Below are 12833 nucleotides of genomic sequence, written 5' to 3' on the forward strand. Positions count from 1 at the left end.
GGCCGCCGCCATGATGGCATCACGAACGTGCCGCCTCCAAACGAGGCGGCGCGGACATGACGCCATCGCTCCGCACAAGGGTGCTTAATGCCCTTTGCACAGTGCAGGAAGGAGGTCCATTTCAGAGCTCCTTCCTGGTTTGTGTCACTGAACGCAGCCTTCAGAAGGCTGTGCCAGCGACGCAGAGAAGGGGCCAAGCGGCCCCTTTCTCCTCCTCTCCGCCGCCGCGGGGTGTCCTTGGGGCTTGAAGCCCCAAGGACACCCCTTTCCAGGTTGTGGGGAAGCGGCCTTTTGCCACTTCCCCGCGGCCCGGAAAGCGGCGGATCGAGGCCTCAGCGGCTGCCATTCTGACCACTGAGGCCCCAATACACCAGGGAAAGGCGCATGTACAGGCCGCCCCAAAGGGGCGGTCTGTAACGCACCTTAGTTATTTAGAGACAACTCAGGCTTAATTTATTCTTGGACCCAGCCACTCATATATTTGGAAGCTCGAGGTTCTGTTAAAGTTTTCTCCAGCACCACATTTCAAATTAGTTGATTTTCAGACATTATTATGAAATATTTTCATACATCCATATATTGTTAGAAGTAGTCTTTGATCTGAATTTTTCAACCATGATAGAAGCATTGTGAAATGTATGACTCAGGCATACAAGCATGTATCTCTGGAGCAAGGAATACATTTGGGAAATATGAATTAAGATAAGCAGACAACTGTAAAAATAGCACCCCCTAGTGGTATTTTGGTTCCAAACAACGATATCCTTAATAATGTGGGCATATTGGTGTTTATTCATTACTTTAAAAAACACAGATTTATAATTTTCACAGTATTTCCATAGGATCAGGAATTGGTTAAGCCAAGAGCATGTCTCTCATGCTAACCTTCAAAGAATGTGTGTTCTTGCTCATTTAACGATTCACATTTCCATATATGCTATGGACTGCAGAGGTGAAATTTAACCAGGACTGTTTTGTAATGTAACAGAAATTTCAGGAAACTTAAATTTCTAGGACTGACAGAGCAAGGATTGGCAAGAGGACCTAGTAATTGAAAATCCATAAGTTTATTTCCAATTGTCGACAAAGGAAAACAATGAACTCAGTGGAATTCAAGTTCCAAAAGCTGAGACCCCGAACAAGACAAAATGGCTCTTTTTATATTATTCAAGACAAAGAAGCTTCTTCAATACACCTGATTGGCTAATTACAATTTAAACATACAGAATTCTTACAATCAGAACAGAAATACATGCATACATTAAAACTGCATCATCACTCCTTACCCCCTCCTGTAGGAATTCAGTGGCTTTCCTCCTAACCTTGCTTCTGAATGTCCTTATCTCAGTAGTTTATGTTATGTCTTTTTACTGGTGCCAGCTTCCATCCAGGTCAAGATGCACTCATTATTCCTTTGCTCTAGTTTCTCTAAACTCCAAGCCTTTATTTCAAAAACCATCTCTCTGGCTGACAAAGGTGACTCCATCTTTCTATAGCTTTTTATTTCAACAAGGAATATTTCCACCACAGTAAAAACAACCTTAAAACTTCTACCACCTTCTGGGCCAAGATACAAATTGAGACCATACCCTTCCTTTCTTATCCATCCCTGCAATTTTGCTGACCAATTCATTTCACTCACCAATCATTGCAGGTGGTACTGGTTTTCTTTGGTTGATGATGGTGTTGTTTGGTTAGTAGTGTGTCTGGATGTAGTTGTGTGTCTTCAAAATGCCAGTAGATTTATGGCAACCCCAATAATTTCATAGAGTTTTCTTATCCCAGCGATAAGGGATCCTGAGAAGTAGTTTTGCCATTTCTTTTCTCTGAAATAAAGCCTGCAGCACCTGGTATGCATTGGTGGTCTCCCATCCAAGTACTGCTTAGCTTCCAAGATCATTTTAGTGTATTTGGGTGGGAGAGGAGTGCTTGGAAAACTCACTTGAAGTGTCACATACAGAGATTTGGCCAATTCAGAATGATAAAGTAATTTTCCAGATACCCTGGAAGATTTATAAGAATCCGTGCACCTGAACAAAGCATGATGAGAGAGATATGAATAAAGAAATTAGCAAAATTTATCCTAAGCTTTTTCCTACTGCATAAGTCCAGGGGGCCCATACCAAAGAATCATTTCTCCTTCATCCACCCAGGACCACATGTTATTTTGTGTGGTCATGCACAATAATTACATCCTGTAGTCTTGTGCTCCTATTGACAAGCTGGAGCATGTCCAGAGAAGGGCAACCAAAATGGTGAAAGGTCTGGAAATCATGTCCTGTGAGGAGCAACTTAAGAGAGCTATGTTTAGCCTGGGGAAAAGAAGGTCAAGTTGAGACATGATAGTCCTGGTTAAATATTTGAAGGGATGTCATATTGGGGATGGAGCAAGCTCCAAAGCAAAGGACATGGAACAATGGATTCCAATTGCAGGAAAAGAGATTCCTCCTAAACATTAGGAAGAACTTTCTGATGGTTAAGGGCTGTTTAATGCTGTCTCAGAGTGTACTGGAGTCTCCTTCCTTGAAGGTTTTTAAAAAGAGCATGGATAGCTAACTGTTTGAAGTGCTTTCTTTATTCCTGCATAGCAGGGGATTGGACTTGATGGCCCTTGTCATGTCTTTCAAGTCTATGAAACTGGGGCTTTCCTGCCTATAGCATGTTCAGGGGTTCATTGGTAAAGATAAGTAACACTGTTTAGGTGCAGTGAACCTTGCAACCATGGCGCAAAAGGAGTTCTGGATGCAAGTGACAATGACTGCAGCAACACAGCTGGATCCAAGAAGCTAGGCATACCTTCGTGTATGTATTCTCCTTGGTCACAAGCAGAGCAGTCAAGTTAGTAGTCCCAATAATATGCTATTAATATAAGTTTTGAAGAATGAACTATAACAATAATTACTTTAATTATCTATTTCTCTATTTCTCTCTCTCTCTCTTGTTTTAAAAAAATATCTTTATTCCCAATCAAAATCAATATTGCCAACTGCACATTTTCTTTTCTTACTGCACAAAACATGTCCAGCTCCACATTAGAATAATGTCTGGGAATGAAGCATCCAGCAAAATGACTGAAATTGCCTAGATTGACATAAGTGATGGTTGTACACTTTTTTTCACGATAGGTGAACATATCTATAGTTAAATATCTAAAATTATGTATTGTATTTTTCCAAGTACAACACTAAAAATACTGCCTTGGAGCAGTATGAAAAATAATAATTCTGCCTACATTCTTTTTTACTCTACTCTAAATATGATCCTGGATCATCTTGGGACCAGAACTCCCAAGATGATCTTATTCAGTCTGCATTTTTACTGTATATTGCCAGGTAGTCCTTGCCCTCTGAAGTGGGGTCTCCTCTCAAGGAAGGGAGTGGGGAAGAAAAACAGGAGAAGAAGCGAGAACTTAAAAGAGCCACTGTGTACTCAGAGTTCTTACCTTTATAAGGTGCCAACGTGAAGAATTATTTATATACAGTGGATCCTTGTTATCCACTGAGGTTTGGTTCCAGGATCCTCTGTGGATCATAAAATCCATGAATGTTCAAGTCCCATTATATACAATGGCATAGTAAAATGGTGTCCCTTCTATAAAATGGCAAAATCAAGGTGATTTGGAATGTATATATATATGTAAAATATTTTCATACCGTGCATGCTTGAAACTGTGGATAAATAATCCATGGATAAAGAGGGCTGACTGTATTTATTTATATTCTGCCCTATATCACAGGCTCTGAAGGCTTCATGTGTTCCTTCAGTTGACCGCTACTTACAGTCTTTGCACGAAGGTCAACTCATTATCCCTCTCTAAAATCAGACTTTTCTTAAGGTCCTTTAAGCTTATATTGGGAATGTGGGAGTGGGAAATAGATTGAGTCAGGTTCTTTGCTTTCTAAAGCAAAGATAAAAGGAGCATATCACATGTTTAAGGGCGAGTCCTCCCTGCATGGGTGTCTGAGAATGCTGCCAACACACACACACACACACGGCTGATAAGAGCCTGCTCGGCAAAAGGAAACCACGCCAGGCTGCCAAGAAGCAGTTCCTCAAGCAACGATGCCAAACAACATCCAATAGAATTAGTCACTAGCCAGTCCAAAGTTCAGGATTACAGAGAGCAATACTACCAGTCCAGTCCAAAGTCAAGGATTCAAAGGCAGTCAAAGGTCTCGGAGGCCAAAAGTCATATCAAGTAGCATTCACTAAAGAACCAAAAGACTCTGACAAGAGAGCTCAGCAGCTGCCAGGTGTCTTATATCTAGCTCCCTTATCACAGCTGCTGAGTAGCTAATGAGCATTTCTCAGCAAGCCTCTTGGAACGCTTTCTGATCTCCTCTGGCTGAAGGTAATCACAATGCTCTGCTGCTCTATGTCTCCCAAGTCTGGAGTTTCTACTGAGGCAAGGCTGGGCTGCTGAGCCCCAGGCTCCACTGGAGAAGATCCCACAGAGCTAGGGTCTGACTGAGCCAAATCCACTGGGGATGGGAGAGCAGAGCTGGGACCTGGCAGGGCAGAACTGGGGCCTGGCACAGCCTCAGGTTTCTCCTGTACCTGAGGAGCCATGTCCTCCTCGTCATCCTCCGAGTCCTCCTCGTGGCTGGCCATGACAATGGGATAACACACCCTAAACATGTAATAAGCAGAAGAGGTAGACCACAACTTTTATTGGTTACAGCTGTAGATAGGGTTGGCACATGCATTGATCCAAATCCAGGCACCCACCAACCCAACTGTTGATCAACAAGCTGAACTCCTCCAGTCTGATGTTGAAACCCTTGGGATGACAAGGGAAGATCCACATGGGCAGATGTCACCAGTCTGATCCCCCTGTCACCAGAGGGTGCAGGAAAGGCATCTGCCTAAAAGCAAGGCAACACCCAATCTTCCCCAGATTCCCAAGACTCTTAAGGCACCCCTAAATGTAATCAATGCCTCAGAGACATTGGTAAAAGATGTCCCAGATGCAGGACACATGCCAACCACCTTCAAAATTTGTGACAATTAGAAGAGGAATAGACATAGATGATACATACCCAGGCCCCAGAAAGTATAGCATGATAACCACCAGAATAGAGGGTGGGTAGATGAGATGGTGCCCATGAAACAACTGTTGAACATGCAGAAGAACAGGAAACTTTTTTTTTTTTTTTTTTTAAAAACCTCACCTGATCAGAATGGAACCCACATCCAGGTCACCCTCGCTGGGCCCACTAGCCATTGAATTCAAACCTATGTTTAAACTCATTGGCTGGTGGTTCCCACTTCTCCACACCCCAAACAGTAAATCCACTGCATGGTACTTCATGCAGTACACTTCTGCTTCAGAGGGGCCTAACCTAGCCAACACAGGTCAAACATGTCATCAGATAATCTCAGGGCAAGACAATGCAAAATATGGACTCAGTCCACAAATAGTTAGTCATTCTTTAAATCCCACTGAAATAAGGTTTAACTTATTTGTTCTGAGTTAAAATAAGAAGTTTGAGGAATAAATTACCAAGCTGCTACCACCACCACCATGAGAAATCTGGAACCAAAGTCAATAAACTCATTTTTCTACAGTGTAATATGTCTGGGAGAGGGAAATGTAGTTTACGTTATAATACTGATGCTGAGCAGATAGGAGTAACAAAGATGTTAAGAAGGGGAGAAGAGCAAAGGCCTTCCAGGTGTTTTGGATTACAGCTCCCACACTCTTTTATCATTTGTTATCCTGACTGGAGATTCTAGAATCTGACATCCAAAACAAAGGCATCTCACCCAGGATAGGTATTGTACATCAGAGACATGAAATTATATATGGTAGGATCAGTGCATAACAAAGGGGCGTATAGTAATTCCTTTCCCACACTAAGTTGTTCTTCTTTACTTTGTTGTTGTTAACTGCCGTCAAATGAACTTTGACAGATGGCAACTCCATGAATGAGCAACTCCAAGACATCATCAGCCCTTTGCAGGTCTTGCAGGCTCACGTCTGTGGCTTTCTTGATCTGGAATATGTTCTTCCTCTTTTCCTAATGCCTTCTATTTTCCTAAGCATTATTGTCTTTTCTAGGGAGTTATGTCTTCTCATAAAATGACTAAAGTACAACAGTCATAGTTTAATCATGGCTTTTAGGGAGAGTTCAGGCTTGATTTGCTTTTTGTTGTGGTTAACTGCCTTTAAGTCAACCTCAGTTCATGACAACCCTGTGGATGAGACATCTGCAAGAACCCCTGTCCACCACTGCCCTGTTCAGGTCCTGCAGGCTCAGGCCCATGGCCTCCATGATTGAATCTAAGCATCTAGAGTGTTGTCTTCCTCTCTTTCGACCACCCTCCACCTTTCCTAGCATCACTGTCTCTTCTAATAAGTCCTTCCTTTTCATATTTTGGTGGAAGTAGAACAGCCTCAGTTTGGTAGCCCTGACTTCCAGAGAGAGATCAGGCTTGTTCTGTTCCATGCCATCTGGCTATTTACTTTATTCTTTAGACGATAATTACATCCACTTCCATGCTGTTGTTGTATTTGACATTACCGAATCAAAAAATTTAGAAAGTGGCTGATTCTAGACAAAGGCAACTATTGCAACAATGTCAAACAAAAACCAGGCATGATGACATCATTATTATAGCTAAGGGACCAATACGGAAACTTGTTGAAGTAGTTCAAATACTTCCATCAATGATAGGAAATTATTATAAAGTATTCTTTCAAATTTTATTTTATATCATATGAAATATTAATTTACAAAAGATTACTGATACTATTAGAAATTTAAGACAGCAAATGCAGCAATCCAAAATGCAGATCCATATACAATTCAAACTGAGAGTCAGTGCTTGTTCCCTACTTAAGCAGAGAATTTGCCAAAAGCAGGTTGAGATCCTGAAGGCAAGTAAGTTTTTGTTCTCTGTTTGAGAATACCTTTTTCTCCTAGACAAAATATCCAGAGATACAGAGAGAAAGTTGGACATATTCCTGAGAAAGTTCGACATATTCTCATTCATTTGGAATATTAGTGCAAAGCTGAGAGTAATGAAAGTCATGGTAGATGAAGTAGCATCAGTGCCCTGAAAAAGCGAATGTAAATGTTCCACTTGCTATACACATAACCAATGTGCCTTTAAAAATATGCATGTTAGCAGAGCATTAAGATGAAGACATAAAATAGCTTCACCATTGGGAATTCTTAATAAATCGTTCCTCATAAATGTCACATTGCTGCCCTCCAGGACTGTAACAAACACCTCAGATTCAAACCTCTGGTTGTCATTAGCTATAGAAATTGCTTAAATAAGCAACATTTAAAAGTGCACATTTCCCAAATACATAAACAACATGTCATTTGCCTATCTGTCCTGGAGAGGGCAGTATCCCACACAAAATCATAGAGCTATATATAAAACTGAGCAGTATGTATTGCTTGTATTTAAAAAAACCCATCAAGCTACTAAAGTAAAAACTTTATTTACAAAGAATGCTAAATTTGCAATAAATGTCAATTAAAATGGACTTATATAAAATTATTATTTTACTATTTCTGTGACTTACTGACTTCATTTTACATAAAAATTTATACTCCTTTTATATGTTATTAAATAAGCTCTTCAGGGAATAAAATCCAACAGGCTGTAAATTTCATTACTTTAAAGTGTCTTTATATTTAAAACCATTCTCCCTAATTTTTGATGCATTAGTGTTAATTCATGAAAACTCGGGGGGGGGGGGGGAGAAGAAACATAATTAAAGTGTGAATTCTCAAAAAGGCATGGAAGAAGAGGTGGGGAATCAAGCCAGTGTTTATCCTGCACCCTATCACACAAAATAACACTTATGTCTCAGAGGAATTGGAATGTACTCATGTGATAAGAAACAACATCCTGAAGATGAAATCCATTACTATTTAGCTCATGAATAGCATCTTATCACTTCATTTGCCTGACAATAGAAAGAAGTTGGAAGTGATAAAGTAACCACAGTCTTTTGCTGGAACTTAAGTATATTCTGTGATTGCTACAAAATGAGTCTCTAGGGAAACTCATAGGAAAGGAATGCAATGATATGTTGTCTGTAAATACTCCACCGTTGGGGAAATGTGATTAAAGTAATTTGATTCTTTCTATTGTCTTTCTGTAGCTTCCAGAATAAACTGGATTCTAACCAGAAAAAAGAAATTATTTTAATGAGTGCTTAATATTCTATGGAGTGGCATGGTGTTGGAAGGACAGACAAACCTCTAGATAAGTATCTAACGCTAGTTTACAGAAATCTCATACTGGCTTAAAGAATCTTCAGCACCTTTCAGTCATAGGTCACGCTGGAGAGCTTCCTGAAGTCCCTTCTCTCACTTCCTGTCTGCAAATTTCACATTGATGGAGTCTGCAGGAGTCAATAGTCCATGGGTTTTGGCACAAACTGGTTTAGTTTTTGGAGAAATTTTTATTTCAAAATTCTGAAGGAGCTGGAAGGGAGAGAAATGAAATGACACAAGATTAACAAAAGCTATGTAAGAGGTAAGTGACAGTCTGGCAGCCTACATCTCATAAAAATCTGTGAAAATGTTGGAACACAAGAACAATACTGCCTAATGATAGCAAGGGACTATGATGTACAGTATCTTCCTGAAACAACACCTTTAACCTCCTGAGCAGTGCTTCTCAATCACTGGTCCTTCATATGTTATTGATTTTAACATCATGAAGCTCCAGCTAGCAGAGACAACACTCAGAGGTTCTGAGAAGTGAGGTCAAAAACATTTGGAGGACGAGAGATTGAGAACACCTTTTCCACAGCAACAAATTCTCAACTGAGTCTAAAATATGCTAGTGCATACATTCCCCCCCCCCCCTTTTAAATTGAGGTAAAGGAGCCAGAATGTTGTCTTGGGCCCTCTCTGCATGGGCCAAATAAAATGGCCTCCCCCACTCCTCTCAGTGGGGAGTTGGGACGAATCCCTGACAGGCCAGCAATGCTGTAAACAAGAGGGGTCTGTTCTCCTTTTGATTGAGACACAGCAGTCTGATGTTTCCAGCTCCCTCCCATAAGATCTCCATTGTGAGCAATTGTGATACAGGTCCTACTTCTGATTGTCACACTGGAGATTGCCGATAGGGGAGGGTGGAAGCTTCACTGCTGAATCTGGATCAAGAAGAAAAGAGACACCCCCCCCCCCCAGCAAACGTTACCTGGTGAGTCAAGATTGTGGGGTTGGGAGATGCTACTTTATTTAAGTGCAGCCAGCCCTCCACATCCATGGATTCAACCATCCATGGCTAGAATGTGCGTGTGCGTGTGTATATAAAATCTAAAAAGCAGACCTTGATTTTGCCATTTTACATAAGAGACACGATTTTACTATGCCGTTGTATTTAACGGTGCTTGAGCATCCATGTATTTTGTTATCCACAGGAGGTCCTGGAACCAAACCCAGTGGATAATGAGGGCTCATTGTATACTTAACTGATTACCTTATCTAGCATCTTGGTCTATGTCTTTATTTTAAATGCATACCTGTATTAGTGCAAGGTGAATTTCCAGTTCAGCAATTCTCTTTCCTATACAACTCCGAATGCCATAACCAAAAGGAATGGAACCAAAATTATCCACTCTGTCCATGTTGCTTTTCCTTAGCCAACGATCAGGTTGGAACTCATTTGCTGATGGGAAATTCTCTTCTTGATATGATGTAGCATAATGACATAGGGCCAGTTGGGTCTGAGGAAACAAATATGAATCCACAGTGTATTAAACCCACATGTGTATAGACTACTTATAACAATATGAAGTCATTTGAAATTATATGAATATTAAGTCATTACAATACAATGAAACTTTTTATTATATTACTATTCACAAGGGGAACAAAGTGCCATTGGTCCTGAAGTTCGAATTTCATCAGATAAACTAAAATATTAACCAAAGACAAAGCATAAATTTATGTCATATTGTTGGTTTTTAAAACCACAAAAAGTCCTTGTATTCTGATAAGAATTCCTGATTGAGAAACAATGACTGTTACAACTGTAATCAGATTAATTACATCCACCTTAAAGAGCTTTCATACTCTTTGAAAATGTAGGTAATTGGGGGAGGGTTGTAACCTATGACATTGTTTAATAATTTATTATTAAAATAATCATTTGTTTTGCATGGAAAATGTCGCAATATTTTATAATTTATAAAAACTGAATTTGCCTTTTTTGTTCTTATGTAAGGAGCAATTCTACTAATATGTAATTCTGCTGTATTTTCCAGTTAATAGAGTAAAGCTGCAATGGATTTTTATTTATTTATTTTCACTTTAGAAACGATTAAAGAGATTATTATTTGGGTCAGATATCATTATTATGGTAGTCATTCTGTGTAAACATAAGAGGTTTAATTGCTTCCAAGAACTCAGTTATCTTTAACAAGTGCTTTACTAAGAGATAAATTTAGTCCCTAATAGTGTTGCTTTTTTTTAAGATGAGAGCTCAATAAATGCTTCACAGTATTTTGGAATGTAAAGCAAGATATCCTGAGTTTCAGATTTAAGTTAATGATCTCACATGACTAAATCGGGGCTTTCACTGATAAGCCAGTATCTGTAAAGGCATACCCTCAAGGAAATCATGCAACATCTTCCTTTCACAAACCCATTACAAAACTTACCCCTTTAGGTATCAAGTATCCTCCAACAATCATATCTTTCTGGGTTACTCTGCCATTTCCTGGTAATACTGGAAATAATCTACAAACAAGTGTCTATTAGATATTCAATGCCTGTAACATTACAATTTTTAAAGACTTTTTTGAAATGCATAGATAAATGTAGGAAACACAGCAGAAAGGAATAAGCAAACATTTTCAATAATATAGCGTAGGTAGGAGAGCTGCCAAGGATCTGTCTCAGGACTCCTACTATTCAACTTTTGCATTAATGATCTGAAAAAGGAAGTAGCAAGTCTGAGATACACCAGTTTAGAATGGTTAAGCTAAACAAGCTTTCAAATTCCAAGAGGGTTCTCAGAACTTGGTGACCTGGCAATCAAATGCTAGCTGAGTTGTTTTGAGTAGTGTTCAACCATAAGAAGGGTGATGGGAAAATGCATAAATAGTCCTCCAAACAAAAAATGTTTAAAATATATTTTATGTTGTTGTTGTGCACCTTCAAGTTGTTTGCAGCTTGTGTTGACCCTAAGGTTCATGGGGCTTTCTTGGCAAGACTGGTTCAAAGGGAGTTTGCCATTACCTCCCCCTGAGGCTGAGAGAGTGTGACTTGCCCAAGGTCACTCACTGGGTTTCAAAGCTGAGCAGAAATTCAAACCCTGGTCTCCAGAGTCATAGTCCAGCATTCAGACCACCATGCCATGCTGGCTCTCTTTATTTATAACTGATGGATTCTTATAGGAAATCGTCTGCACTGCCCTGCTTAATATTAAAACTATTTCTCAAGAAGTACCACCTGTAATTAAACATTTCAGGGGTATGGGTTAGTGTGAGTGTGTAAGAGAAAGTGAATTATTAGTTTTAAATTCTGAATGGTTAAGGCAGTTCAATTTCAGCAATTCTATAATTTCCTACATACCTCTCAATGTTTGCAGCTTGTACATTTCCATTATCAATACCTGCATCTATGAGGAGGCCTAAGATGTATAATTACAATTTGATACCAGTTTAATTTCCTTGGCTCCTTCTTTTGGAATACTGGGTTTTGTCATTTAGGGAAGTGCTTAAAATTCTCTGCTAGAAAGGTCTAGTCCACTCCTCTGCATTAAACCACTACAGCTCTCTAACAGAGAACGTTAACATCTTACCAAACAACAAAAACCAGGATTCCACAGGATCAAACCAATTAAAATAGTTTCAAACTGCTGTAGCTGTACACTGTGGATACATCCGATGTCAGTCATCCTATTATTTCCCCATGAGTACTAGATTTTTGGAAACAGCTCCGAGAAGCTTCATGCACATCTCTGCTGAAAAGTTCATGCCCCATGGTCTCTGGATTAATAGTCTCACCTAACATGGTTTCCCTGGGTAAAAGTGCATATCTTGCTCAGTGCAATTTGCCTGTATTTGTGCTGTTTAATTGTGCTAACCATTTACATTGGGCAAGATATGCACAGCATTGCACTCTGTATGTTTATGATTCTGTAGCATGAGAGTCCACCTATACTACTGATGTGTGTAGCTAGGGCAAGTTTTTAAATTATTATTTTTTGTTCATTCTTATATATTTCCCCAAATAAGACACTTGCCTGTAAATAACTATCTCACACTCACACATACAGAGAGAGAGAGAGAGAGAGAGAGAGAGAGAGAGCGCATAAATAAATACATTTCCTTAATTTGTTGTTGTGCCTTGGTTTTCTGTGAGTTCCCTTTGTGCTAAATCCAGTCTGCACAGGATTTGGTGATGTCATGATGGGTATGAGAGAGATTTTTAAAAGGATGAATGGTGTGGACAGAGTGAACAAAAAACATTTAGCTTTCTCCTAAATCACTAAAACATGAGATCACATGATAAAACTGATTGGATATACATAAAGTGTCACCTCATGCAGTATGTGGTTTGGCTTTGGGTGTGTAAAATTTGTAATCTACCTTTCTGTCATAGCTACTTGGTAATATAATCGCTACTACAATAAGAGTTTTTTTTTTTCAAAAAAAAGGATTATCCTGATTTATGGCTAATAGGTTTGTCAATTATGGGCCTGCACAGACAGGCCAAAATAAAGCTGCTTCAGGCCACTTTGGAAGTGTTCTGTTTAAATGACAAACACATCTTAAGAGGCTAGAAGCTGCGCAAAAGCTGGCTTTCATGCAGCTTCCCACCTCTTAGGATGTATGTGTCATTTAAACA

The 12833-nt window shown here is 39.6% G+C and overlaps 1 protein-coding gene across 1 annotated transcript in view; it reads right to left on the reverse strand.

Moving 5' to 3' along the window:
• Window positions 1-8200: 8200 nt before the first annotated feature.
• Window positions 8201-12833, reverse strand: part of CYP27C1 (cytochrome P450 family 27 subfamily C member 1) — a 33085-nt gene continuing 28452 nt past the window's right edge. Inside the window, exons 7-9 of the mRNA XM_089523349.1 lie at window positions 10640-10718; window positions 9500-9703; window positions 8201-8450 (exon numbers count right to left, since the gene is read on the reverse strand). Coding sequence (XP_089379475.1) covers window positions 8334-8450; window positions 9500-9703; window positions 10640-10718 — 400 coding nt within the window. The 3' untranslated portion in view covers window positions 8201-8333. The remainder of the gene's footprint in view (window positions 8451-9499; window positions 9704-10639; window positions 10719-12833) is intronic.

Source organism: Sceloporus occidentalis, unplaced genomic scaffold (genome assembly GCF_023333645.1).
Source record: "Sceloporus occidentalis isolate IW3139 unplaced genomic scaffold, rSceOcc1.0.p SCAF_4, whole genome shotgun sequence".
In the NCBI taxonomy this organism is placed as follows: Eukaryota; Metazoa; Chordata; class Lepidosauria; order Squamata; family Phrynosomatidae; genus Sceloporus; species Sceloporus occidentalis.